General features: G+C 47.4%; 1 protein-coding gene across 2 annotated transcripts in view; it reads right to left on the bottom strand.

The window, feature by feature from the left end:
* Window positions 1–27316, bottom strand: part of FLT4 (fms related receptor tyrosine kinase 4) — a 101888-nt gene that overhangs the window by 34565 nt on the left and 40007 nt on the right. For both annotated transcript variants that reach the window (XM_050961498.1, XM_050961499.1), the window contains exons 2-10: window positions 26204–26300; window positions 16868–17142; window positions 8189–8301; window positions 7127–7289; window positions 6014–6153; window positions 4957–5128; window positions 3908–4025; window positions 2797–2951; window positions 1351–1513 (exon numbers count right to left, since the gene is read on the bottom strand). In XM_050961498.1, the coding sequence (XP_050817455.1) occupies window positions 1351–1513; window positions 2797–2951; window positions 3908–4025; window positions 4957–5128; window positions 6014–6153; window positions 7127–7289; window positions 8189–8301; window positions 16868–17142; window positions 26204–26300 (1396 nt within the window). The remainder of the gene's footprint in view (window positions 1–1350; window positions 1514–2796; window positions 2952–3907; window positions 4026–4956; window positions 5129–6013; window positions 6154–7126; window positions 7290–8188; window positions 8302–16867; window positions 17143–26203; window positions 26301–27316) is intronic.

Genomic DNA, 27316 nt, shown 5'->3' with positions numbered 1-27316 from the left:
GCAAAAATCTTCCTGTCTCAGGCACCTGGAGCGCGCGTGTACCTCACAATGGAATACACATTAGGACCAGCACTCCAAGAATAATTATGAAATTCTCCTGCTCCCCCTAGCAACATGAATTGAAATGAACACATCCAGTAATGCAGCATCAGGGTTGCTAGGTGCAGATAGGACACGGGTCACCTAAGCAACAGGTGTTTCCTCACTCAGAGACCCCTCCGTCCAGTACCCAGAGCTCTGCAGTAAGGATCCAGGGACATTTTGGGCTGCCCTTCCTAGCCCTCGCAGAGACAGCAGCTTTCTGATTCCTCTTTAGGATGTTTCTTTTCCCACTTCAGAGGTTAACCACTTAGATGCCAAACTGAAACACCACAGACTTCTAACTTTGACCTTTCTAATAGGAGACATGCGGGAAGCCAGATCTGATTCTAGATTCTACATAAGTCATTGGTCACTGATGCTTATCACCTGTAAGATGCTGGGTTAGTGTTTGCCCCTCAGAGTAGGAATGAAGCAAGAGAAAACCCTTTGGCTTCCTAGTACTTTGTATTTCACTGGCCTACTGCAAAAGCAGCATGGTCTAGAGGATTTCACCAGACATTGGGTCTGCCACCGGTTTATGGTGTGGCCTTGAATGAGTCACTTGCACTCTCTGTCTCAGTTTCCCATCTGTAAAATGGGGATAATAATACTCAGCTGCCTGACAGGGATAATGTAAGGATCAGTTAATGTTGTAAAGTGTTAGGTCTTATTATGGCAAATGTCAGAGTGTTGAGAGGTCCATGACCTCACTGGAAGCATTGGAAGTAGGTGGATGAGGAGTCAGGAGAAAGTTGCCGAGGCTCTGTGTTAGAGGCTGTCAGGGGTTACACGTGACACATCAGGAATGCTCCAAAAGTCTGTTTCAGGTAGGCTCAGCATCTCTTCCTCCATATCCAATGCGAATGAACAGGCTGAGGCAGATCCGTATCAATTGGATACTGCAGATTTCACCTCAGTGTGTCACAGGCAAATGCTGGGCTGGAGCTTTGTGCCCAGGCAGATGGTGAAACTGAGCCACAGGGAGGTGAAGTGATGTAACCAAAATCACTGAGTGACTTAGCTGGGACTAGAACCCTGACTCCCTGTGTTAACCGACAGACAACACTGCCTCCCCCCAACCAACAAATCACACCCAACACACGCCACGCATCACTCAGATCTGCAGCCAAATGGCATAGCTTAGTTCTGAGTGGCTACTGGCTCTGTGTATACTGAATAGGCCCAAGGCCTTCTCCTGAGTGATATGACTGAGATCTTGGCACCTAGTGCTAGGAAGCCAGGGCCAAGATGGTGAGGAAGAGCACTTACAGGCTACGTCGTGAGAACATCCGGCAAGGGCTCCATGGCCTCCACTGCCACTGGATCACTTCTGGTGCTGGGATGCCATAGACTGTGCAGGTGAGGGCCTGGTGGCTCCTACGGGAATAGATGCTCGGGGAAGAGGCTTCCTTCTCGTGAATGTGCGGAGGAACTGAAATCAGCAGAATGACAATATTTGTAATCTGGCATCAGCACTGCAGTCCCTTTTGCTGAGTCGCCACGCCCGACAGAACATCCTTCCTGTTCTGGGCTATAAAAAGAGAGGTCACCAGAACACCCTGGCTTTCAGGGCAACTGGGTCTAGACGCAGTGACCTGCTGGGAGGATCCAGGCGGTGCAATGAATTAAAACAACTGCTTTTAATCTGTGGAGCTCTTGGGCCCACTGTAGAGGTGCTGTGCAAGCAGGCTTAAGTTATACTTAGCAACATTTAAAGCGAATTCTTCCTCTACAAGACTTCATTGGTGCCACTGTCCAATTGCTTCATGTATCAAAGCAGCTCCTCGCAGCCCTGCACTCCAGTCCATTCCTGCCTGTACCTCTTAAGCCTCACTTTCTCAGTTACAGGGGATGCCAAAAATACTTTAATTAGGGTTAGACCATCCCCACCCCTCACATCCCAGAATTCCATGCTCTGCCATATTGCAGGGATGCACGAGGGATCACATTCATCCCTGTTGTAACTCCACTGAGGTCCACGGAATTGCACTGGGGTGAATCTGGCACAAGTACCTTGGGGAACATGGATATAAACCCAAGGTATCAAGTTTCTATTCTGCCTTGACACAAAGTCCTAGTCGGAATCAGTGTCACTCACCATCCTCCATCAGCTCTTCCTATAGGAGCTTTTCTAAACCAGATCAGGGAGACAGCTGCAAATTCCAGCTCATCAGTATCAGAATTTAGACGTGCATGAAGACAAGGAGGATTGCTCATGGAAAAGAGGTCACCTTCTTTTTCTATATTTCTCCATGTTCAGTGACAGAGAAATCTCTGATGATAATAATACCTAGCTCTTATCTAGCACTTTTTGTCAGTAGATCTCAAAGCACTTTAGAAAGGGGATCAGCATTTTAGAGATGAAGGAACTGAGTCACAGAGATGGGAAGTGAACTTGCCCAAGGTCACCCAGCAGTGGCAGAGATGGAAATAAAACCCAGGTCTCCTGAGTTCCACTCCAGTGCTCTGTCCACTAGCTCACACTGAAAAGGCCACGGTGTCATTATCTAGCTACAATTGGTGGAATGAGGAAAGAGGAGAGGTATAAACTTGGACTGCTACAGACTAGTGACATCCCCTGGTGAATTAAATACAACTGGCTAATGATTTCAGGGGAGTTACTCCAGGAATGAGTTTGGCCCACTGGGTTTAAGAACAGCAGGAAGGTCTCTTGGCCAGTTGCCTCCCACCATTTTCTGCCTTATCCTTCCTTACCGTTGACTATTAACTGGAGGCTAATGCGCTCCTCCAGCCCAGCCAGCCTGTTCCATAAAACTAAGGTGTAAGTCCCGGAGTTCTGTTCTGACACATCTTTGATCTGCATCGAATAGGGAGATTGCTTGTTGGGAATTAACTTGCCGTCCTTGTACCTGTGGGGAAATAGAGAGCAAATGCATAGACAGAGAGGTATAGTCCTACTGAAATATAGTCAGAGGCCTGCAGGCGTTAATGCTGGGAGCCATCTGGCAGCAAAATGTGCTCAGCGGACTTTGGTCACTAATGCTGGGAGCCCTTTCAGAGAGGACTTACCAGGTTTCCCAAGAAAACAAGTTAGGGGGCAGCTCGCCTTCCTAGAAGTAAGAATGCTCCAGGTCAGGATGGGTGAAAAATACCACTACTGGTGTGAGTGGGGAATTCTGGTTGTTAGCCTATTACACCTGCTTGGCATCGGTGCAATTGGTGACAAGTGGAGAATCAGACCTTCAGCCTTTCTCTTCCAGGCTGCAGCAGCGACCCCAGCTGGCTGGTCAGGAGAGAGGCAGCACCAACGGAGCTCCCACGGGAGTTCAGTTAGGCCCCTCTGCTCAGTGCAGACTGGAATCTTTGCTGTCTACATGCCAGGTTCCAGGACCTAACCTACCGTCCCCTCTCCCACTGCCCCACTCCCAACCCCAGGAAGGCCTCCGCCCTGTTGTGTGTGAGGGCAGGTGCTGCACAGCAGCAGGGAGTGCTGGGCAGCCCTGTGGGTGCAGGTGCGGCGGGAGGAGAAAAGCGAACGACGAGAGAGCAGAATGTGGCCAAAACCAGAAGACTGCATGCGAGGACCAATTAGGAAGGTTTTCTTCCTTGGCTGGCTGCCAGTTGGCTGGGAAAGAGCTAAGGGAGAGCTTTTCCATCAGTAGAAATTGCTGGGATCCTCAGGCCAACCGTATCAGCCAGCTCCTTCTGCTGCAGAGTGGCATAGGGATATCTCCCCTCCTGCAAGGAATTTCTGCAAGACTCTTGTTAACCCCAGTCCCCCCCCCCCAGCACCCCTTCCCTATACCCCCCTCTGTCAAGGATGGGCATGAAGGCTGGGGGACACAGGCTAAGAAAGGTGGGTTACCACTGGAACTCTGGCGGGGGATAGGCGACCACCTTCACTGGCAGTTTCACGACTTCGTCTCCTGCTGTGGCTTCTATCACTGACCCCTTCCTCCACTCCACATTGATGAAGGGCTTCTCTGTAAAAGCAGGGCCACGCAGACAGGTGACAAGACAAAAAGGGGTAGAGGGGAGGGAAGCAGAAAGAGACCTGTCAAGTTGCTGAGCTGTCACAGCGGCAGAGATGCCGCTTGCCCAGCAACCCGAGAAGGAGACTTTCTGAGACATTCATAATACTGTACCCAGCTCTTTTTTCATGCTTTTCATCAGCAGATCTCAAAGACGGTTAGAATCATTATCCTCATTTTACAGATGGGGAAACAAACAGTCACAAAGAGGTGAAGTGACCTGCCCATAGCACCCAGCAGACTAATAGAAAGCCAGGAATAGAACCCAGGTCTTCCGAGTTCTACCCCAATGCGCTATCCACTAAACTACACTACCTTGCCTTGTCAATAAAGTGATGTGACTGTGCGTCTCCAAGTGTGTTTGTACAAGTGTATGCTTGTCTGTGCACGTGTGTGGCTACACATACACATCTCTGCAGCGTGCACTTGTATGGGGGTGAGCCCACCCCCAGGATCACATGGGCACTGTGTGGTGATGCGCAGGCACATAGGTGTATTTGTAATTTATTGCCAAGGATGTCTCAGCTCAAGTAGGTGTTTGCCTTGCAGTGAGGTTCATGCTATTTCACACCCAGCTGTCCAGAGTGATGACATGGGCACAGAGCGGTTGAATGACTTACTTTGTGGGGGTGAAGGGAGGGTCACATACATTGAGTCTGTAGCTTAGCTGTTAGTGGAATTCAAGGGTCCCTGGGTCACGGGGATCCTCTAACCTCTAGATCGCACGCAACAAGCAATGCTTCAAAAATAGCTCTCCGGCATATTAGTGAACAAAACACCTCCTGATAATTCTTAGAATTCTCTTCTCCTTGGCTGTCTGTTTTTGGCCTCTCTGCCCACTGCCCCACTCCTGCTGTCTTGACAAAGCAGAAACCCGTTGTACCGTGCACAATGACATCGATGCTCTCCTTGAATGTTTGCTCCCCATTGCTGGCCATGCACGTGTATTTCCCCAGGTCCTGCTGGCTCACGTTTTGGATGATCAGGATGCTGGAGAGCTCAGTGTGCGTCTGCTGGGAGCGCCTCTCAGGCAGCTCAGTGACAGCCCGGTGCATCTGCCAAGAAGAGGTGGAAGGGGGTTAAAAGATAAATCAAGGGAACAGAGACAGTTTGGATGGGTTACATGTGAGGCTCTTCGCTGCCAGGAGCATTCAGTCTTCCTCAGTTACTTCTTCCTGAGTCATTGTCTAAAAGATGGGCAGCGCCAAGAACTGCTTCAGCCCTTGAGGCATGATTGGGCTGGCAAAGAGCCATTCCTATGGGCCTAGAAATACACGTCATAGTCTTGCAACAGGTCCTTTGTTATCACAGGCTCCACTCCAATCTGTGGGCCAGTCGCCTGGGGCAGAGCGTAATCAGTCTGCAGAGCCCCCTCACTACTGTAATTCCTTGAAGCCTACAAGATGATATCACCCTTGAATAATATTCTGCAGAGAGAAAGCTGGTCTGTGGCTATTCTCCCTGCAAACCTGCTCCTCTGTAGTTAAAGTTACCACAAACTAGCAATTATTTTTTGGGATGGGAGAGAGGGAGCAAAGATTGTTTTGTTAACTAGCTTCTGCTGCAGAGTGGCAAAATGGGAAAGTTGGTGAATAGCAACCTAGTCACACCATCAAAATGGGATGCCCTGCCTCAGCCAATGACGTCACAGCACAATTGGTATTTAACTCTCATTGACAGCTCTGAAAGGAGTTTACTGGCTGGCGAACCCCTTCCCAGCTCACTAACTGAGATGGGAACAGGATGAGCATTAAGCTTGGGGACCACACATCCTGCTTATCGGCCACTGATTTCTTTAAGACAGCACAGAAAGAGTAACTGAATTGCCTAGAGAGGCAGGTCTGAGCAGACATCCTGTAGAAACAGCCAGCACAGATTGTTCCTTAATAAATGAGGTTTGTGGGGGGTGCAGCTGAGGGACAAGGGAAAGTTACATGTACCTGTTTTCCAGGATAATCCCACTGGAAGTTTACTCCAGCATTAAACTCAGCCCACACTGTGCAGTTGAGGACCAGCTTTTCTCCCACTAGTAGCTCCATGGCCTTCTTAGGAAACAACTGGATATCATACAGCTCATTCCCTGATATAAAGAAGGTGAGAAAAATACATCTCTAAGCTAAAGAAATGCCATTAACTCTTTGACACTGGGATCTGGAACTCTCTGTACAATGCACATCGGCTCCCTGGGGCTTGCAATTCAGCCCAACCCATCGTCCCTTCACCTCCCTGTCCCTACTTCATTCTATGGACATTTGCGCCTGAAGGGGACAGTGATGGGTAAAGCAGCAACACCAAAAGGAAGGAGAAAGTGACCTTTCTCCACGTCCAGCGCTGCCTGGTCACTGACTGTTACCGATGCAGACAGTTGTAAGGGAATCATAGAGTGCATGCTACAGAATGGAGTGCTGCATATATACAGCTGGAATACTATAAATCCAACATAATGTCATATAGCACAGACCGCTGGGCGAGGATACTGCCATCATACTCTGCTGAGACTCACCTCTAGAACACAAGATTTGAGAACTGCAGCGCCATTAAAACTGCCCCATTTGCACTTAACCGAATCTCTAAGGGTCAGATTCTGATACCCTTCAATTGAGTAATACCTTACTCCATGACTAGTCCCACTGAATCCAATGGGACAGCTTAAGGGGTAAGGTGCCACTCAGTGTGAGTAAAGGTATCGGGATCTGGCCCCTTAAGTGGTCACTGAAAAGATGCCTTCCTAAATTAGAAAAGGAGCCCTTTAGATTGCATGAGGAATTCCTCACTTTTCTAAGCGCCAGTGATTCCAGGCTGGGTGGTGTGTTTTGGGTCACCAAGAATTAATTTGCAATGAAATGTTCCCAAACAGACTCTGAAACCCACCCACACTAAAATGAATGGGCAAGTTCACCACCCTGCTAAGAACTTATCACCATCTGCCCATTTGCAGCCTCACCAGTACATCCCGTCATTTCTCTCGCCAAGTTTTTGAGGAGAAAACTAGTTTTCTTTTTTCACTGGAAGCTGAAATTCTAGAGCGACCTGCTGCCCTGTTCCAGCCTCACCTGTGACGTGCACAATGAAATAATTGGACCTGAAGAGTTTCTTGTCAATGATGGTTTCGCACTGAACAAACAAGGAGTCCCTGATCAGGTGGGTGGGGACCAGCATCCCCTTCTTGTTGTCCCAGAGAATCCTTCTCCCGTCTGGGTAGATAATGGAGCTTGGCTGCAAAAAGCAACATTTTGCAAACTGTTTGCAGAAGAACATGGTGGCAGCATTCCCTCGCCAATCCCCTGTTCTTCCAAGGCTAACACATTCCATTTTTGTTGGCTGGGCAGAATAAATGCAGCGTCACACCACACTGGACTCCTGCCCTCTCTTCCCCCCACCTCTTTGTCCTATAGGAATCCCAGCATCCTCTGCTGCCTGGGAAGTGACCATAAAAGTATCCATGCAGTTAAGCTCACAGTCTGCAGAATGGGACTGGAACTTCCAGGAATGGAAACAGATAGTGATAACTAAGGAAATTGCTGCTGATTCCCCAACCATAAGCCCAAATGGGATGAAGGCTGACCTCATGTGGGGTCCTTCCCGGGCAAGGGAAAGGCCCCTGGCCCCCAAAGCGTCCCAGGAGGCCTTTGCACAATAGTAATGCTCATCCTGGAAGGATGTATTAGCATTGTAAAAAAGTCACAGAGCAAGCTGATAATAGAGTTGTTTTTAATCAGCAGTCCCCACAAGTACAGGCGCCTGTCCCTTGGGAACACTGACCACCAAAGGTGTTTGAAGACCAAGGAGCTAAAGGTAGCAGAGACAACAATGAACAGGTCTGGATGCTACTGGGAAATGCTACTAAACAAAGATTTTACAACTTCAGGGAAGAGGAGCAGATCTAGCAGGAAACCCACAGGCCACACTGAAGGGAATGCCCAAAGCAGCTGGTCAGCAGAGCTTGGGTCAACACAGAAAATGAGGAAGCTGGCGGCTTGCATTTTCCATGGAAAACCCACCCTGTGCATTTTCCAGCTCCTGCAATGTCTATTCTGCTCCTTTTCAGCCAATTAAAAATGCATAATAAAGGAGATATTGTCTATACAGGAGCCTCATCCAGGCAGGTCTCTTACCAAGAACAGGGTGATGTTAAGATCTGGGATGGATACCAAGCAGGGCACCCAGGTGTTCTCTTTCTTGTTGATGAGGAGTGTTTCGGGTCTGTTGATAAATGGTTGCTCGAAATCTGAGAAAGAGAAGTAAAGAAAAGAAAGAATAAACAGAGGCAGGAGAAGAACAGAAGGGGGAGAAACAGGAAAAAGGTGAATTTCAGGCATTTGTTAACTCAGCAAAAGCTTGCCAGAGGTAGCGCTGCTGAGCCAGACATCCTGACTATTCAGGGGCTGGAAACAGGGGCGGCTCTAGGGATTTTGCCGCCCCAAGCACGGCAGGCAGGTTGCCTCTGGTGGTTTGCCTGTGGAGGGTTCGCTGGTCCTGCGGCTTTGGCGGACCTGCGGGAGGTCCACCGAAGCCGCGGGACCAGCGGACCCTCCGCAGGCAAACTGCGGGATGCAGCCTGCCTGCCACCCTCGCGGCGCCGGCAGAGCGCCTCCCGCGGCTTGCCGCCCCAAGCACGCGCTTGGCGTGCTGGGGCCTGGAGCCGCCCCTGGCTGGAAAGTTTAAAAGACTCCTTGTACCTAAGACTTGGGTGACTTGCCACTGAACAGCCTCTCAGCATCCAGCAGACACCAAGTGAGCAATCAAAGGCAAAGCAAAGCAACTTGCTAGAGGCAATGCAAGGAATCTCTGAAATTCAGGCCTAGCCTGCAATTCATCTTCTGATATCACTATGAGCCTCCTCGTTACGGGAGACCCCACCCTTCATCCAGCCAGTCAGGGTTGTACATGTTGGGTGTCTCCTCTCAGCCCAATTGCCATGGCAGTTGACTGGGTTTTTCTGAATTTTTGTAAATTTAGGAAGTGATCGCCCCTCCCAGCTCTCTACAGGTCTCTCTTTCTGGGCCCTTGGTTCAAATCTACCTCAGGGGGACTTTGTGAAACAGGCTCTTCTTCACCTCAGTTCAGTTCCTGGCTGGCTCTTCCCCTAACACCCAAATGGCTCTGTGTCACTGGACAGAGCTAGCCGGGATGTGCAGGCTCAGAGTAAAGGCAGCCAGCACGACCTTCCGGCCCGAGGAGGAGGTGATCTGCAGCCCAATGGCATGCAGATGTCATCCTGTGGAGATCCCGCCCGGTAGATAAACAAATGAGCTGAGATTTCCAGGGCTTCCACCCAACCTCCTCTCAACTTTCACAAGCACAAATATTGACAGGAAGAGCAAAAACACCAAGTACACAGAATTAATGTTTGAAGCTGTTTAATAAATGCAGTTTCTTAGGCCAGGCCCGTCAGAGCCACACGGGGATCCTAGTGAGGGCCTCCAAAGGAAGATCCAAGAAACAAGCGCCCCATGGAGGGGCTGCTCTCTCTGTTCTGCTCAGCATACTGCCTGGATCAAATGAGAGAAGGTCCAACACGTCAGGGACACATCTAACCACTAGTGCATACAGCACTTCCAATGACATGGGGGGGGGTCCATTTCTGTAGCACGGATAATGTTTTCTGTAAACACTGTTTCATGACTCAGCATTTCTGATGTCACTCCAAACAGCGGGACTGTATAACTGGATGATCCAGCAGACTGGGAATGGGCTACAGAGATTTTCACTTCCTAATCATCCATTCAAATCCAGCCAAGGGCCACAGTGAGAGAGAGCTGAGAGCAGCTGACGCCTGTTTGCTGGCATATAGTGGTTGCCATTATTATTTGGATTGTGATAGCACCCAGGAGCCCCAGTCATGGACCAGGTCCCCTTTATGCTAGGTGCTTACAATCTAAGTAAAAAGATAGAGATTCCCAACCTTGTCTAAGATGCATTATTTGGTCTTTCCTCTGCCCATAGTTAGAATAGGAAATAACAGATGTAACCGTGTGGTGTCCGTTGGCGAATGTTGACTTTTAAATGGCAACCACTGTACTATGTGTGCAATAAGTTCTAGTGGACATGGGTTCACATATAATCCATTACCACAATTAGGCCTCTTTTGGGCAGTCTCAGTCATAACAAAGACAATGTAACTCACACAAACACCATGTGGCCACTGTCACCCTCGAGCAGCTAGTCCACATACACAGATGCTACAACTTTTGTGCTGCACAACCCGTGTTTTATAGTTTGGGCAGTAGAGACTCGTGCTTTTAAGTCCCAGGGTCAATCCTGGGATACCTTAACAAGAACTGCAGAGGCCTAGAGACCAAACTCTCTTCTCATCCCTAATAGGTGTTCCCCTACCGGGCTCACTGGCAGGGGCAAAGCGGGAAGTTTGCACTGCTGTCTCTCATGTTCACCTGCGCTGAAGCACAGGGTTTTTCTGTTGCCCTTGCCAATACGGGGACTTTGCAGTGTTTTTCTCCCATGAATTTCTTTGTTGTTAAATGCTCCTGCCAAAAGGTTCAGTTTTAGGGGTTACTTCATCATTGTGGCTTTACATAATAGTGCCTTCAGGATGCACATGAAGAATAGCCACTGATGTTCATATGAAGGACTGAGGCAAGATTAGAATAGGAGACAACTAATATTTGGGATGGGAATTCCTGCCAAGTCTCTTCTGCTGCTGGCTATTGTTGTTTTGAGTTTGTTATGGAAGGATTTGTTCTGAAATATCAGCACCAGCTGCTCAGTTGGGTATTTGGTGCTCTGCAAACACCAGCCGCATATGCTTAATTGGCCACTCTAACTCTGGACCAGATCCTACATATCCCATGTCTAGAATCTACACTGATGCCAGTGTCACTCCAAAGTGAAGGCAATATCCTTTGAAATGTCTGTGTTGTATCTGATCTTGTCTGGCTTCACTTGTGCAATCTGCCCATTTGGCCTATGGGAATATTTCTTACTTAGGGTTGTGGTAGATCTTCAAAAAGTCCTGGGTTTGGTGCATGAATTGCTGGGTGAACTGAATTGTTGGGTCAGACTAGATTATCACAATGGTCCCTTCTGGCCTTAAAATCTATTACTATATTTACCTGGGTCCCTACAGAGACTATAACCATAACTTCCAAGGGAGATGAAGGTCCCCTTGGCATAGCACCTTATGTAGGGCCATGGGTTAAGATGCCTGTGACCCTTTTTCCTCATTACCCAACCACTAGAGTGGTATTTTTAAAACAGAAGTGCCCAAATATTGCTCAACTGAGAGCCACGCTTGCAACTTGCCAGGAGTTTGAGACCTGCACCAGTGTCTGAGTGGGCCCAGCCAGAATAAGCCCATCCCATTGGCTGCCACTGGTATAATATATGACAACGATTGCCATTAAAAGGTGGGTGTTTGCCAGCCCTCAGTGCACAGTGGTATCAGATATACTGTGGTCTTTCACTCCACTTCAAAAGAGGGAATAGCTATAGCTGCTGCAGACACTGTGGCACGGCAACTCAACATCAAAGACGAAGGTTGCCACGGCGCCCAATTTAGGATCATGAAGCTTAGACTTAGGGGTATTCTGTTTTAAATTCAATTTGCATGGAGCACCTATTGGTTCATTTTCACGGGCTCTTTGCCCTACAAGTCTGCTGTCTTTGTGCTCAGGGGTGCAGATTTGTTTGTGAATTTGAACACAGCCCTGATTCCTGTCACTGGCCCTTCGCAGAGTTTTGGAGAAGGGGAAGGGAATAACTATCGCAGGTGAGACACCATGAGGTCTCCTCTGAGCTCTCAGATGGCAGCAAAGAACCCAGTTACTAGGTGGATCACTGCCAAGGAGACTGTGATTTGTGTTCTCATTTTCTTGTCTGACCACATCACGTGTTGTCTATAAGGCTGTCATAATGGGTGGGCTGGGACTCATTTAGCATCTTCATCAGCCATAGATACTAAGCCCTCTGAGACAGGGGCTGCATCCTGTTCTGTTTGTTATAGGCACTCTGTATGTTTACAGCATTCACTAAAAAAGTGTAATAATAAAATAACAACACACACATACACACACACACACAGGGAGAGAGAAGACCTGTAGAGTGTTAATTTTTAGTGCTGAGTGTAGATGGTCAGATCAAAGCAATAGAAGGTCCCACGGTTCTATCACAGCACAGACATCCTCCCGTTGATTCTACAGAGAGCTCTAATGTGAAAATTTATGTTGAGCGATAAATTAGTGGTTTGATCACCATCTCTCTGGACTTCTCCAACAAATAAATCAGCCCTCCCTAGTTCTTGGGATGGAGCTACAGAACACAGAACAACTCAGATGGACAAGAGCAGAACTTTATCTGGAAATCCTACAACTGGCAACTCGCCAATGGGGATGTTGAGGGGAGTGGGGAAACATTCCCCGGTCACACGTCAAATTCCAAGTATTCTCTAGGGTTTAAAAATTATAGGCCAAAGTTTTAAGAATGGATGTCAAAATCCATATGCAAAAAAGGCTCTTGCAAATGCACATGATTTACTTTACACATGTAAGTCAGGTATAAATTGTGCACATTGTTAGCTAGACACCCAACCAGCCATCTAGCTAGGTACTTATACAGTCCTTGCTATTGTCATCTGAGCCACCAACCCACATTTATGCATCAGCCTCCCAGCACACCTGTGACAAGAGAAAATATCACATTTTACAGACAAGGAACTGAGCCACAGAAAGGTCAAGCAATTCACCTTTAGGAATGTGTGTCAAAGCCAGGAATTGAACCTCCGTTTCTAGACTGCTGTCTAGTGCCTTAACCACAAGACCATCCATCCTCACTATCAGCTGTATAGATTGATCTGATTTGCCACTGCAGTAACTGCACGCTCAGATGCAGCCAGAATTGTGTGTCACTTTTTGGCACTGATCTGGGCCTTTTGAAAATTTTGTCTCTCATTATCATGACTCCTGTCTTATGACAACGGCACTGGCTAAAAGAGGGAGAAATAATGGTATAGTTGAACTAAGCCAACAGTTTCCAGTGGACAGACCTTAATCTTAACAGCATCCATTTTAAGCCTTGCAGCGGGGGAGTGTGGGATGAACTTGGCGGGATGCAGAGAGTTTGTGCATCAGTCTTTCGCCTCTGCAGACCTTCAGATTTGAATTAGGTCTCATGCTTGAGTGGGACAGTCTCAGTTTCATCCTGGGAGGACAGTCTGCCTCTCCATAAAACACCCCAGAATTCTGCAGGACTGGCAGGCTGTCTCTACTCAGAGGAGGTCAAGACTGCTCCTCTGAGCAGAGACAGCCTGCCAGTCCTGAAGAGAAGAGAGGGCTACATATCTAGACCGATAGAACTGGCAGAGGTTTTTGGGGATCCTGAACCAGGATTGACATAGAAAGAGGTATTACATATCAGGGCTGAAATACACTGGCAGAGTAGTGTATTGCTGGGTTGCACACCATCTGGCTGCACTGTGTCCTGCTCTCTTCAGTCTGTCGGTCCAGCACGATATTGAGCATTACAGTTAGTCCGGCTCTGTTTCTTTGACAGCCCGCTAGTAGACCAGAGGCTAACTGTTTTATTTATTTATGTATTTTACAGATAGAGCTTCTCCAAGGCCCAGTGATCTGCTTCTAGGGCACGGCAGAGCTGAAAATTCCTGCATTCCAGTCCGACTGGAACAATCACCCCAGGCACCAATGTAATTGAATCCTGGCCGGAGCGGAGCTTCAGCAATCCCCCAGAAGTGGACGGATATTGATTTGCTCTCAGCATGGGGAAATGGCCCTCGCCCCACTTTCCAAGCCCTCTGGATTCCAAAAGCCTTTTGCAGACAAGAGGATGAGCATGTTTACAGAGGAACCTTTCAAGAGAGGAGGTGTGAACTCAGTTCTGTCCAGCTGCTGCTGGAAGACATGTTGCTGCCTGAAAGCAAGGTTGGACTTTTTTCATATTTCTGTCATCGTTATCAAGCTTTCCTTGAATTTCTGTCTTTATCCCTCACTCAGTCAGACTGACTCTCACTACTGTCTGTGTGTTGTGATTAATCCAGGGCTGTCGACTAATTGCAGTCAACTCATGCGATCAACTCAAAAAAATTAATTGCGATTAAAAAAAATTAATCACAATTAATTGCACTGTTAAACAATAGAATGCCAACTGAAGTTTATTAAATATTTTTGGATGTTTTTCTACATTTTCAAATGTATTGATTTCTATTACAACACAGAATACAAAGTGTACAGTGCTTACTTTATCTTATTATTTTGTATTACAAATATTTGCCCTGTAAAAATGATAAACAAAAGAAATAGTATTTTTCAATTCGCCTGATACAAGTACTGCAGTGCAATCTCTTTATCGGGAAAGTGTAACTTACAAATACAGATTTTTTTTTTGTCACATGACTGTTCTCAAAAGCAAAACTATATAAAACTTTAGAGCTTAGAAGTTCACTCAGTCTTCCCTCTTGTTCAGCCAATCGCTAAGAGAAATAAGTTTGTTTACATTTACGGGAGATACTGCTGTCTGCTTCTTATTTACAATTAAGAAATTAAGAACAGGCGTTCACATGGCACTTTTGTAGCTGATGTTGCAAGGTATTTACATGCCAGATATGCTAAACATTTGTATGCCTTCATGCTTCGGACACCATTCCAGAGGACATGCTTCCATGCTGATGATGCTTGTTAAAAAACCAATGTGTTAATTAAATTTGTGACTGAACTCCTTGGGGGAGAATTGTATGTTTCTTGCTCTGTTTTCCCTCATTCTGCCATATATTTCATGTTATAACAGTCTCGGATGATGACCCAGCACATGTCCATTTTAAGAACATTTTAACAGCAGATTTGACAAAACACAAAGAAGGTACCAATGTGAGATTTGTAAAAATAACTACAGCACTTGACCCAAGGTTTAAGAATCTGAAGTGCCTTCCAAAATCTGAGAGGGATGAGGTGTGGAGCATGCTTTCAGAAGTCTTAACAGAACAACACACCGATGTGGAAATTACAAAACCCGAACCACCAAAAAAGAAAACCAACCTTCTGCTGGTGGCATCTGACTCAGATGAAGAAAATGAACATGCGTCGGTCCAGGGCTGCTGGGGGGGCAAGTGGGGCAATTTGCCCGAGGCCCTGGGCCCTGCAGGGGCCCCCACAAGAATATAGTATTCTCTAGTATTGCAACTTTTTTTATGGAAGAGGCCCCTGAAGTTGCTTCGCCCCAGGCCCCCTGAATCCTCTGAGCAGCCCTACATTGGTCTGCACTGCTTTGGATTGTTATTGAGCAGAACCTGTCATCAGCATGGACACATGTCCTCTAGAATGGTGGTTGAAGCATGAAGGGACATAGGAATCTTTAGTGCATCTGGCATGTAAATATCTTGCGACGCCGGCTACAATAGTGCCATGCGAATGCCTGTTCTCACTTTCAAGTGACATTATAAACAAGAAGCGGGCAGCACTATCTCCTGCAAATTGTAATCAAATTTGTTTGTCTGAGAGATTGGCTGAAGTAGGACCAAGTGGACTTGCAGGCTCTAAAGTTTTACATTGTTTATTTTTGAATGCAGGGTTTTTTTATACATAATTCTACATTTGTAAGTTAAACTTTCATGATACAGTACTTGTATGAGGTGAAGTTAAAAATATATTTCTCTTTTTTTTTGGGTGCAAACGTTTGTAATAAAAAATATAGAATGAGCACTGTACACTTTATATTCTGTGTTGTAATTGAAATCAATACATTTGAAAATGTAGAAAACATCAAAAATATGTAAATAAATGGCATTCTATTATTAACAGCACGATTAATCTCATGATTAATTTTTTAATTGCGTGATTACGCATGATTGGTTTTTTAAATTGCTTGACAGCCCTAGATTAATCATATCCAGGGTTTGAAAGCCCTGATGCAAGTAGGCAAACACAATTGCTCCTCTTCACCCAGATGACCAGGGATGCCACCAGCCAATGGTGATCTTTCATACGGAGAGTAATTTCTTACCACCCACCCCATCCATCCCAGCTTGTACGTATTCCCGTAGCCAGGCAAACTCTAACACCGCAGAACTTTCTCAGGTACAGTGATGCTGCCATGTCCCTGTATTATTCACAGAGCTATGTAATCTTAACCGTGTCTACACAGCAAATGCAGTGTGGACAGGCATATCAGTGCTCGCTTTAGTCAATTAGCATGGGTAACCCTAATAGTGGAGGCACAGTGGCTAGGGCTTTAGTACAGGATAGTCACCTCAGCACAAGCCCGCCGGGGCCCCGGGTATGTACTGGGGCAGTTAGTTCATGCTGAAGTCTGTGCTGCCACGTCTACACTACTACCGTTACCTGTGCTAGCTAGGTTAAAACTAGTGTGGGTATGCCTACGAGTGTTACCTGCACTGGTGGTGCAGCTGTACCCTTAACGTGCCAGCGTGGGGGGCTGCCAGCCTACGCTGAAGAGACGCTTGGGATTGACCTAACAGGGAGCTCTGCCAAACAGAAGCGAGGTGCACTGGCAGAGCTGTGCGAGAGGACTAGCAAGGGTACTTCAGGTCAGGATGGAGGTGAAGTGGTAGAACTGGGGAGTTTATACAGATCCCTATGTTGTCCGGTTCTAAACCTGTGCTTGTTAGTCTCCTTGTAGAAGGCAGGTGACCCTTTCCCATGCACACTGAATCTAACCACTCAGCCGCTTCGCCTTGGGCTAGTCCTCCCCACCTGCTGCGATAGCTACTTCCCATGAAGGGTTTTAAGGCTAGCATGTGGGCCAGCCCATGAGCTCACCCAAGCCGGGTCTGGATTACAGCAGGTGAAGCTGCACAGTCACTGGCTTCTTACCTCTCACAAACACGTAGATGCTGATCGCAGTGGTGCCCTCGATTTTGGCACTGATGTACTTGTAGTAGCACCTGTAGTAGCCTGTGTCATTAGCCTGGGTCCCTGTCAGCACTAAGACCTTGCAGTAGGGCTTTGTGTTGGTGCCCTCGCAATCCTCCTCCCTGATGGTCCGGCCGTCACTGAGGTTCACCAATACCACTGTCTCGTTCTCCTTTTCACCCTGGTCAGGGTCCACCAGGTCCCCAGGCCACGACCACTCCAGCGGGTGCTGCCCTCTTTACAGAAACAAAGGGAAAGGTTAGTCAGTGACCAGGAATGGCAGAACCTGGGGGGCTGTTCATCCTTACTCAGCCTGCCCTTCATTCGCACAGGAGTGTGGCTACTACCCTCACTTGCTAGGGCCATCTTTTTTCCCTATGTCTCCTGTGTGGATTGGGAAAAGGGGGCCCCAGGCACCAGACAGCTGTCCCTGTTCTCCCCCAGGAGAGCCAGATAAGGTGTGCCCAGCCCATGTCTGCACACGCCTGGAAGTGCAGGCCATGAACGCCACTGGAGGAATCATCTTGCTCCTCGTGGGGAGGAAAGGGTGCAGTGCGATGGTGAAACCATATAGCTCCATTAGCACCGCCAGTGACACACAGGAAGGTGGATATATCCCATTGCCATAGGGTCACCTCCACGGGGAATTTCATGCTCTCAAATATCAGTTCACTTTCAATAGGGAGTCTACCCGTCTCTAGTTCCCATGACTTTATCTCACTAATACTGATTCCAGGGTGAGGATTAGCCCAGGAGCTAAAGAGAAAGGATCCATTTCTCCAGTATTTCCCATATAGACAACATTTAAAGGCTTGTCTACACTACCGCGTGGGGTCGAGCTAAGATATACAACTTCAGCTACGTGAATAGCGTAGCTGAAGTCGACGTACTTAGATCTACTTACCACGGTATCTTCACTGTGGTAAGTCGACAGCTGATGCTCTCCCACTGACTCTGTTTGTGCTTCTCATTCTGGTGGTGCACTGGAGTCGACGGGAGAGCGATCAATTTATCACATCTATACTAGACGCGATAAATCGACCCCCACTGGATTGATCACTGCCCGCCGATCTGGCGGGTAGTGTGGACAAGCCCTTAGAAATGACATATTTTGTCCTTACCTCATGTCGGGCAGAAGCTGACTCAGGCTCTGATGTGATAAATGGAGTGGAGAGGAGAAATGAAAGAGGAACATGGTGTATTGGAAAGAAAAAGGAAGAAAGAAAATGAGGAGAGAGGAAAAGCGATCAAACAAAGGGAAAGCTACAAACTCAAGCTGAACTTCCTTAAATCCAGCCGCTGGGTCTTTTTCCCTCCCTTTCATACCAGCTGGGACTCCCTGCAGCCAATCACCCTGGCAGAGGCTCTCAGCGTGTGTTTTTATTCAAGCAGTCCCTCAATGCTAGTTCCTCTAACCTTTTCTATATGGGGCTGCCCAACAAGCTCCTTACAAGCCGGCTCTAATCTGCTTGTGGAGAGCTCTGACTGCAAATGTTCATCAAACCCAAGGAGGACACCAGAGTTTGCTCTCTATCCTTCAAGGAGAAAGTGCCAGGGAACATGAAGAAAACTCCAGGCGTGAAATACAAGTGTGTCATTATACACGGTCTAGGATTTATGGAGCCTGGGATACACACAGACTCTCATCTGTGTGCAAAAATCCACTCACACAACTCGACACAACAGCACTCTCATTAAAAATAACACTATCGTATATTCTACGCTGAAGGTTTCGCTCTGCGAAATCAGACCCTGCCTCAGAGAGAGAGCAATTACCACCAATAGCTGGATTCTTTAAGCAAGGAACTAGGAGGAGGAAATTAGATAAAGATAAGAAAAGAAATTAGATGAAGAGCCCTCAGAGGGCACAATTCGATATCAGCTGACGCTAGCCCATGATAGGGTTCCTGTCCCATGGCATTGGAGATGCCATGCCTTCCTCTTTGTATTTGTCTTTAGCAGAGGATTTCCCTTCCTGAAAGCTCTGTGCTGCAGAGACCTTGTTTGGCAGAGGAAGGCTGGAAGGACTTTATAGTTCCTCTAATTAGCCACAGAGGTCCCTGTTGAATGATGCAAGACCCCTCTCCTACCTCCACAGCGGTCCCGGTGCCTGACAATATAGGGAGCAAGAGAAGTCTCAGGAATTGTACACAGATATTAAAATAGTTCACGCTAACAACTCTTTTGGAAGGGATGTTAAACCTCATGCTTCAGGGTGTAAGCCAATCTCTAACTATCAGAGACCAGGATGAGACCTAATGTGGGGGCAGATTATCCTACACCTGCCTACTGTGAGATTCTTACACCTCCCTCTGAAGTCCCTGGTATTGGTCACTGTCAGAGACAGGCTACTGGGTTAGATGGACCTTGGTTCTGGTCCAGTCTGGCAGTTCCTGTGTTTCTAGGTGTTTCATGGCATTGTGGCATGCTCACCAAAGGACCAAGAAGCTGGTTGTCTTCTCTACCAATCAGGATCCAGAATCAGATGCTTAATTACTTATAAAGACTCTTGATACTTTTTGGCCCAGACTCATTCCCGAGTCTAAACCAAATGACACCTGTGCAGATGCAGGGGGAAAGCCCAAGCAGCAGGAGGTGCATGAGGAAGGGAGGCTGTTGTGGTGCCAGGGATGCCCACATGGGGACAGTGCAGCTTCCAAAGTAGGTGGTGCTGGGAAGAGAGAGTGGCCAAGGGAACCAGGGACTGTGCTGATTTAACACATCCACCGAGCAATCTGTCTTGATGGATATACCGTGAAACCCTGACCAGTACTTATAGCCTTCCTCCTGGGGTTCAGAGGGATCAGGAGGTGGTGGGAGATGAAATTTACATGATGCATTTAGCCCCATCTCTCTAACCAAAGGTGCAGACTGGGGAATTCCAAGTCTCTTTGCTCTAAATGTCCATGGCTTTTGAAAACGGTTTTGTAGGCTTGTCACAGAGTCTTGGGCTCTGTTAAAAGGTGGCTCTGCTGTGAAAGGTGGCTCAGGGAGGCATTGTGGAGTTCCATGTTCATTGTGCCTCATGAATGCACAAGTAGGACAATGTATGTTCTAGCTGCCTGTCCTGCAAACTCGGCTTGGACTCAGAGAGCTGAGCTGGGTCCTTTCCTGGTCACATATCACCAATAACAAGAGCTTCAGGCTACATTGTGCCCTCAGTCATATCTGGGCATCCCTTAAATCTTCAAAATTTGCCCTCAGTGGCATTCGTGCAACCCCCTTGTCTTCAGTGGGCTTGCACCGGAGTAACTGACGGGAACACTTCTGTTTACTTAATTCTGTTGATTCAGGAAATGGAATTGAAACTGCAATTCACTCAGTCTCACAGAGCTAACAGGAATAAAAATGTTCTCTAATGGTATCTTTATCGCTAAAATGAGTGGAACCGGCATACACAAAAGGACAGGTCCATCGAGCAAGAAGGGGCTATTTTTACAATGGCACCCGAGCAGAGTGGCACTTTAAGTCTCCGACGTAGCGTGAATCTAGTTTCACTAGGACAGAACAAGCCAGCGTTGGGGAGACACTAGATTAACTTGACTCTTTTCCATAGGCTCTTATTTATATTTTTAAAATATATTTGGATTTTTAAATTGTTTCCATCCAATGCATATACATAAAATCAATCGATCAATCAGACATCGAAACCAGAAACAAATGATAAACCCTCCTCACCTCCTATCCAGAGTCATACATGTCATTCCCTACTGAGTCCACCTACTCCCTCTGCACTTAATTTGCTTTTCAAAGGCCCGGGAGGCCAGACTCCAGCTGGTCAGCAGTGCTTATTAACTAGACCTCAAGATTTTAAGGCAGACAGTATTATGGAGCCTCAAAACTTCTTGCATTTGTTCAGGAATTCTTGGGGCTGCATACGAAGCTTAATAATCCTACAAGTCTCCAGAGTTTCTGCTTTCTGTTTGTTTACCGATTGGAGTTTTCAGATGTTGTCCAATCCATTGTTTTATTAACCATCAGGGCTAGCAGTAGATGAGTGATGGATATTTATATAAACATATATCTGAGATGGGCCAATACAAACAGACATGTTGACAGGCCCATGGGTTGTTCTTAATTGAAGCACTCTTGCCTCAAACATTTCTGGTCCAAATTCCGTGGTGATGTGTATGGGGGTGTGAGTTACATGTCGGTAAGTGGGCGTGAGTCTAAGTTAGTGTAATTTGTGTGTTAAGTGGGCTAGAAGGAGATGGAAGTTACACCAGCTTAAGCAACAAAGAATCCTGTGGCACCTTATAGACTAAAAGACGTTTTGGAGCATGAACTTTCATGGGTGAATACCCACTTCGTCAGATGCATGTATTCACCCACGAAAGCTCATGCTCCAAAACGTCTGTTAGTCTATAAGGTGCCACAGGATTCTTTGCTGCTTTTACAGATCCAGACTAACATGGCTACCCCTCTGATACTTGACACCAGCTTAGACTCACTTAGATTCACCTCTGAACCTGGCTGGCTGTGTTTGGAAGAGGTCCGAATAATGGTTTCTGGGCATCTCCCTCTCAGCTATACTTCACCTTCACAGTTTTGTTTCAAAACGGTCTTCGTCACACTGACCCAGCATTGGCCCATCTGTCAGGTCCTTCACAGCATTCTGCTATGCTGAGAGTTAGGAGACAGGCAGTGCTGGTGCCAGCTAACAACAGAGGAGGTACAGACTTCTCAACAGCCGTTTTCTTCATTAGCCGAAATACTTTCTGAAAGGATGCTCTTCAAGGGAGATAGAGAGGAACTGACAGCACTCTTCTTACCTGCCCTTTCTGTATCTCCCAAACACAGACTGATAATACATAGCGAAAATTGCGGAAGCTTTGTGGTCTAAACTGTTAGAGGGAGATCATCAGACTTCAGGTAGGACTCCTTGGGTCTGCCACGCTGAGCAGCGAATCAAAATGGGAGCAGTTCTGCTTTTTCCAAATGTTCCCATTAAAGCTTCCATGCAGGACACGGTTATACTCCCAGCACTGCAACAGTGCTCATATACCTGTCACCATGAGCCAGGAGGGGTCCAGGATCAAACTTCCATTCTCCCAGAGCAATATTTGTGCAGCCACAAGCATCCATTAAACAGCTCTATTAAACCACTGTGCAGTTAATGACAATCCTCCACTCCCCTTTCTGAGGCCTGCTCTACACTTAAATGTTTTACTGATATAACTATGGCAGTTTGGGATGTGATTTTATGTTCACTAAAATAGTTATACCAGGGATAGCCCTAGTGTGGATGCACTTACCCTGGTCTAATGGGGATTTATACTGGTACAGCTGTCCCTTTTCCTGGATGTGAACAGCTATACCAGCATAAAGCACATTTATGAGGTTATAACTGCATCCCAGTAGAGGGTTGTACAGTTTTAGTTATACCAGTACAGTTAAGACATTAACACTTTCTAGCCTAGATCAGGCCTGAATTTCAAAGCCACTTACGCCGACCCAGCACACCTGAGTGACTAAACCCTGCAGGAGGATGAAAAGGGCAGGTAGTGAGAGGTGTGATACCAATCTCTTTTTGCATTTCTTTCCTCCTGACGTTCTGCTGGTGCGCAAGCAGCTCCCATGTGCTCTGCTCCAGTATTCAGGAAATGGAAAGGCACGGTCTCTGCTTCCCCTCTGGCAAGTGCTGCCAGGCCATGAACATTGAGATTCATCCCAATATTGTTTTCACCATTCTTGGGACTTGAACTCATAAAAGTGTGGCTCTCACCCCTTTGTCCCTACTCCATCACATGCTCAGATTCAGTTGCTCAGCTCTGCTGCTAGGCACTCCAAGGGCCCAGAGCCGATGCACCTTTCTGGAAGCAAAAGAGGTTTTTTTACATGAGGCCTGGCACTGTCTGTGCAAGGAAACAAAAGCCAGCTTGAGTGCAGTTCTCTGCCTAAACACTGCTTAGCAGCCTTGTACTACAGGGATGGAAGGCAGCTAAAAAGGATGATTCCTAGGAGTTACAACATGGACAAACGAAAGCCAGCTCCACTTTGACTCCCAGCAGGAGGGTCACTGGTTACTAATCTGAAAGGACATCATTTTAGTTCAACGATCTCCCCCTGCCACCATGGGACCCTCCCCCTTTTCTCTTCTCTGCCCCCACACCCCTGTGGTCTGCATGCTGCATATTTTTGCTGCCATAACCCTTCAGCTCCCATTAATATAAGCCATGTCTTTTCAGGGTGGTCCGGATCCAGAGGAGGCTTGGAGACGCAGCTGGGCATAATTAACGCTGTACGAATGAGTGAGGATTTGCTTTTCATTCCAATGAAGGAGTGGTTGGGGGTGAGAATGACAGGGTAACTGCCTTCTTAGCAGAGTCATCCCCTTAAGTGTTACAGAAACTCCAGCCCTAGAGCTCCACCTGAGGAGGGGGAGCGTCTGAACCACACTGAAGATGCAGAGAGGGAACTCCAGCAGCGTCTGTAGAGTGTCCCTGTAAAGTGATCATTCTCTGGGTAACGTAGGGCGCACACCCTACTCTGAGGGGACGCAGGGCTTCAAGTGGGCAGAGTTTTCATGATACTATGGAAGGTGCTGGGATCCCTCCCCCTCAGTGCTGTTCGCAGGCCCCCCCTTGTGATCTTTGGCTGGCCCTGTATTCTCCCGAACATCTGGGAGCTCAAGAAAGAGTTGATCCATTTTTGCCTCTACCATTTCCACCCTGGCCCACAGTTGGGATGTCTCCCGAGTGAGCATGAAAGATGAGCCGAAGTCAGCAGCAGGGAACGGGGGAAGCTGTAAGCTATTTGGGTAACTTCTTCTGTTTCTCAGATGCTAACTGAGAGCCTGGGTCATTTTGCTTTGGCAGAGGAGGCCTTTCTGCGTAGAGTCCAGACTGGAAATCAGACTCTTTTCTGCTCCCCATGGTTTCCTTGCATGTACATAATAAGGGTATAACTAAAGATACAATGTTAACATAACTGCTATTTCCTGGCCTGGAGGGGTGGAATTAAAGAGAAGGGCCTCACACAGCATATTAAACAGGCAAGCATATGCATACAGGACAGCCAGGGACACTGACTGGCAGGGGGTATTTTTTATTTACCCACCCGTTTCTTCCCTGAATACATCCTCTTTGCCTTAGATCAACCAGCAACACAGGCCTCTATGCATTTATCCATCACTTCCCTTCCCAGCTGTACATCTGGCTTGAGACGGTTTCCTTCCATGGCTGAGCAGGACGGGTCAGGGCTGGCAACCAAGGCATCACAGGGAGCGTGTTGCTCCATGTCTCGTGCAGTGCACATCACAGAGGTAATGGATAACTATACACATGCTTACGTGGGGGTTCTGCTCTTGCGTGTGTTGCTGCAATTGGGGGCAAAAGGGTGTGGCTTCCTTAGTCTCATGCAAAAGAACAAGATGGGTGAAATCTGAGTTGGCAGCCAGCATCCCTCCAGAGTGTACAGGACAGCAGAAGGAAGCCTTGCCATCAGCAGCCAGTGCTGACTCACAGAAGGTCAGGCATGCATGCTGCACCCGCTCAGAGGTGGAGCAACACGCACCCTGCAATATGTTAGATGCCAGGCAGGAACCTTCCTGCTCAGCCATGGCAGGAAGCCTTCTCAAGCCAGATATGCAGCTGGGAAGGCACCGCCACTTATGCTGCAGCAGCTTTCCTAGTGTGCTGAATGATGCTGACATGACATCGCTAGGGAATGAAGGAGTATGTATTCAAAGAAAAGGCAGAGCATGGGCACTGGGAGCATAAGCATGTTCCACTCTGCCTCTGCAGAAGCGCTCCAACCGCTGGCATGCCCGTCCACTCCTGGGCCTCTGCTAAGAAGGGTTCCACTGAGGTACGGTAGGTTTTGTGATGTGAAGACAGGTCCCCTAAATTGAGATCAATTACACTGTCTCGCTCCTTTACCTACCAAGGTCCAAATGAAGCCATGGGAGAGTAAAAGCAGCAAAGAATCCTGTGGCACCTTATAGACTAACAGACGTTTTGGAGCATGAGCTCTTGTGGGTGAATACTCACTTCTTCAGATGCATGTGACATGCATCTGACGAAGTGGGTATTCGCCCACGAAAGCTCATGCTCCAAAACGTCTGTTAGTCTATAAGGTGCCACAGGATTCTTTGCTGCTTTTACAAATCCAGACTAACATGGCTACCCCTCTGATACTTGACACCATGGGAGAGCATGGCACCAACGCTGCAAAGAGAACCGGGCACGCAGATCCTGGCACCCATGAGGAACTCCAGTGACTTCATCTGTATTTTCTAGCCTTCCGCTTGCTCCCCAGAAGTAGGATAACAAATGACTTGCCAGGTAACAATGTTGCACATTTACGAGGGGTGTTCAAGAAGAGGCTAGATAAACTTATGTCAAGATGAGTGGACAAGCCTGATGCACTTCCAGAGGGGTTTGGAGTGGATGTGCCACTGCATTCCATATTACTGAGGGCTTTCAGTGGCACAGTGGGCTGCACGCCACCACTGGAGACAGGCTCTCAAATCCTGGCATCGATCACTTTAAGTTGTTGGGGTGAAACTATTGATTCAGTAGCAAAACCCAGTTTGAAGCAGCAAAGTCTCTCTCCCCTCAGTTTTATTTTCCCTTAAGGGCTGCAGGGTGGTGTGTACAGCATAAACGGAAAAACACCCAGTCCAGTCAGTGCAGAGCTCTGTCTTCTCAAAGGCAAACTCTCCTTCCGATTGCCAAGCTCCTCTTATAGCGTTACCCATCCCTCCCTGAGAGCCTGTTGGCGGCCTTCCACCCCCAACAGCCTCATCTTGCCCATCTGTGTAAGGACTAAGCAAGACATTAAGCCCCTGCTCGCTGGAAAACAAGAAGGGACTCTGGACGCAGTCACAGTCATCGATAAGAGTGGCTTTCTCCTCCCAGTCTCAATTTCTCCACAGCATAAAACCACCAAATGGCTGGCACCCTTTGCTCCAGAGAGAAGCCAGAAACTAGCCGGAACAGCAGGGAGAGTAGTGCCAAAGAGGCTATCATACAGAAAAGGAAGAGGAAGATGGTAAAGAAAACACCTTTTTCTAGAGCCAACGATGGAACCTGTAAAATCATGCAAGCAGCTCCCCGTTCTTCTACTAGCTGCTTCTAGCTGGTCCTACATGTAATGGAGCAATGGAGGTTACCACCATCTCAGGGGATTCTTCTTCAATCTGCCATAGACTTCTAACAAGCCATGTTAAACTGCCCATTTCCAGCTGTCCTGAAGCTTGGGGGCTCCACTGATGACCTCCTGTTGGACTTTTCTTTGAGCACTTAAGAGCTGGCTTAGGCAATCTACTCAAAGCAATTTTTATTTGTCTCTTACCTGCAGGTAATAGTCAGGGTATCCTTGGAGTTTATGGTGTATTCCTCCTCGCTAATGCTGAGAGTGGGTGGGGTCATAGAATAGCCTCTCACCAGATCTGGGGAGAGAAAGAAGAGAAGGAGCAATGTGGAAATGCGATAAATCTGGTCACTCCACTGTGTGGCAGTTTGGTTTGGTCTCTTAAGCCAGTCTAAGTAAACACAGGAGGGCGACCAGGCCCACTGAGGGAAAGACTCTGTAACAGAGCAGTGTGATTCTGTTGCCCCCAGTTCATTTACTCCTGACTCGCTGGGGAAAGTGAGGTTCATTAGACTCTAACCATAAGGGAGCAGTTCTCCAGCAAAGGGGATCCTGAGGGGAGATCCTGAGGGAAGGAAACACGGGAGCAGATGAGGCCTGGAGAGAGGATTAAGGCTGGGTTGAAGGAAATCTAGGAACAGCCCATCCTCAAGAGCCAGTTGAGGCTGTGATTACATGAAGTATTGTTTTGGAATTATCCCTTTTAGTAATAAACCAGTCGTTTTGTCTGAAGTTGGGTGTGAATCCCATCTGCTTACAGACCCCCAATTTAAAAATGCAAAACTCTTGCATACATACCAATGACGTGGGGAAAACCTTTCAACACAAGGCTCTCAAAAGGCAACAGCAACTTTTCACACTTACACTGAATGTTTTTCTAACCATGGACTCTCTTGGATAAGACTGAGACTGTCTGGGAGGATGTTGTACCTTTTGAGATTCAGGCAGAACCATTTCCATGGCTGGGGGGAGTAGAATTCCATGAGACGAATTACGCACCCTTATGCGAAGAGAGTCATTGTTTGAATAGGTGAACATAATTAATTTCTTCTTCAACTCTTGTGTGGATCCCTCTTCTAGGGCACAAGCCACGCATCTGATACACGTGTCCAGCATAAGAGGGATCCACACTGAGAAACCATCTTAAAGAACCACAGTTACTGGAAGGTAAATAACCACAGATTTTAATTAACCCAGTGTGGCCAACTCTCCTGATTTTATTGTGAGCCTTGTGATATTTGATGCGTATCTTAAAGTCCTAGCTTTTCTGAAGGGATGTGATTAGGAAAGCCCCGTGCCTTTCATTTAAAAAAA

The sequence above is a fragment of the Gopherus flavomarginatus genome, chromosome 7, assembly GCF_025201925.1.
Source record: "Gopherus flavomarginatus isolate rGopFla2 chromosome 7, rGopFla2.mat.asm, whole genome shotgun sequence".
In the NCBI taxonomy this organism is placed as follows: Eukaryota; Metazoa; Chordata; order Testudines; family Testudinidae; genus Gopherus; species Gopherus flavomarginatus.
Note: the sequence above shows the minus strand (reverse complement) of the source record. Positions and strands in the feature narration are given on the sequence as shown.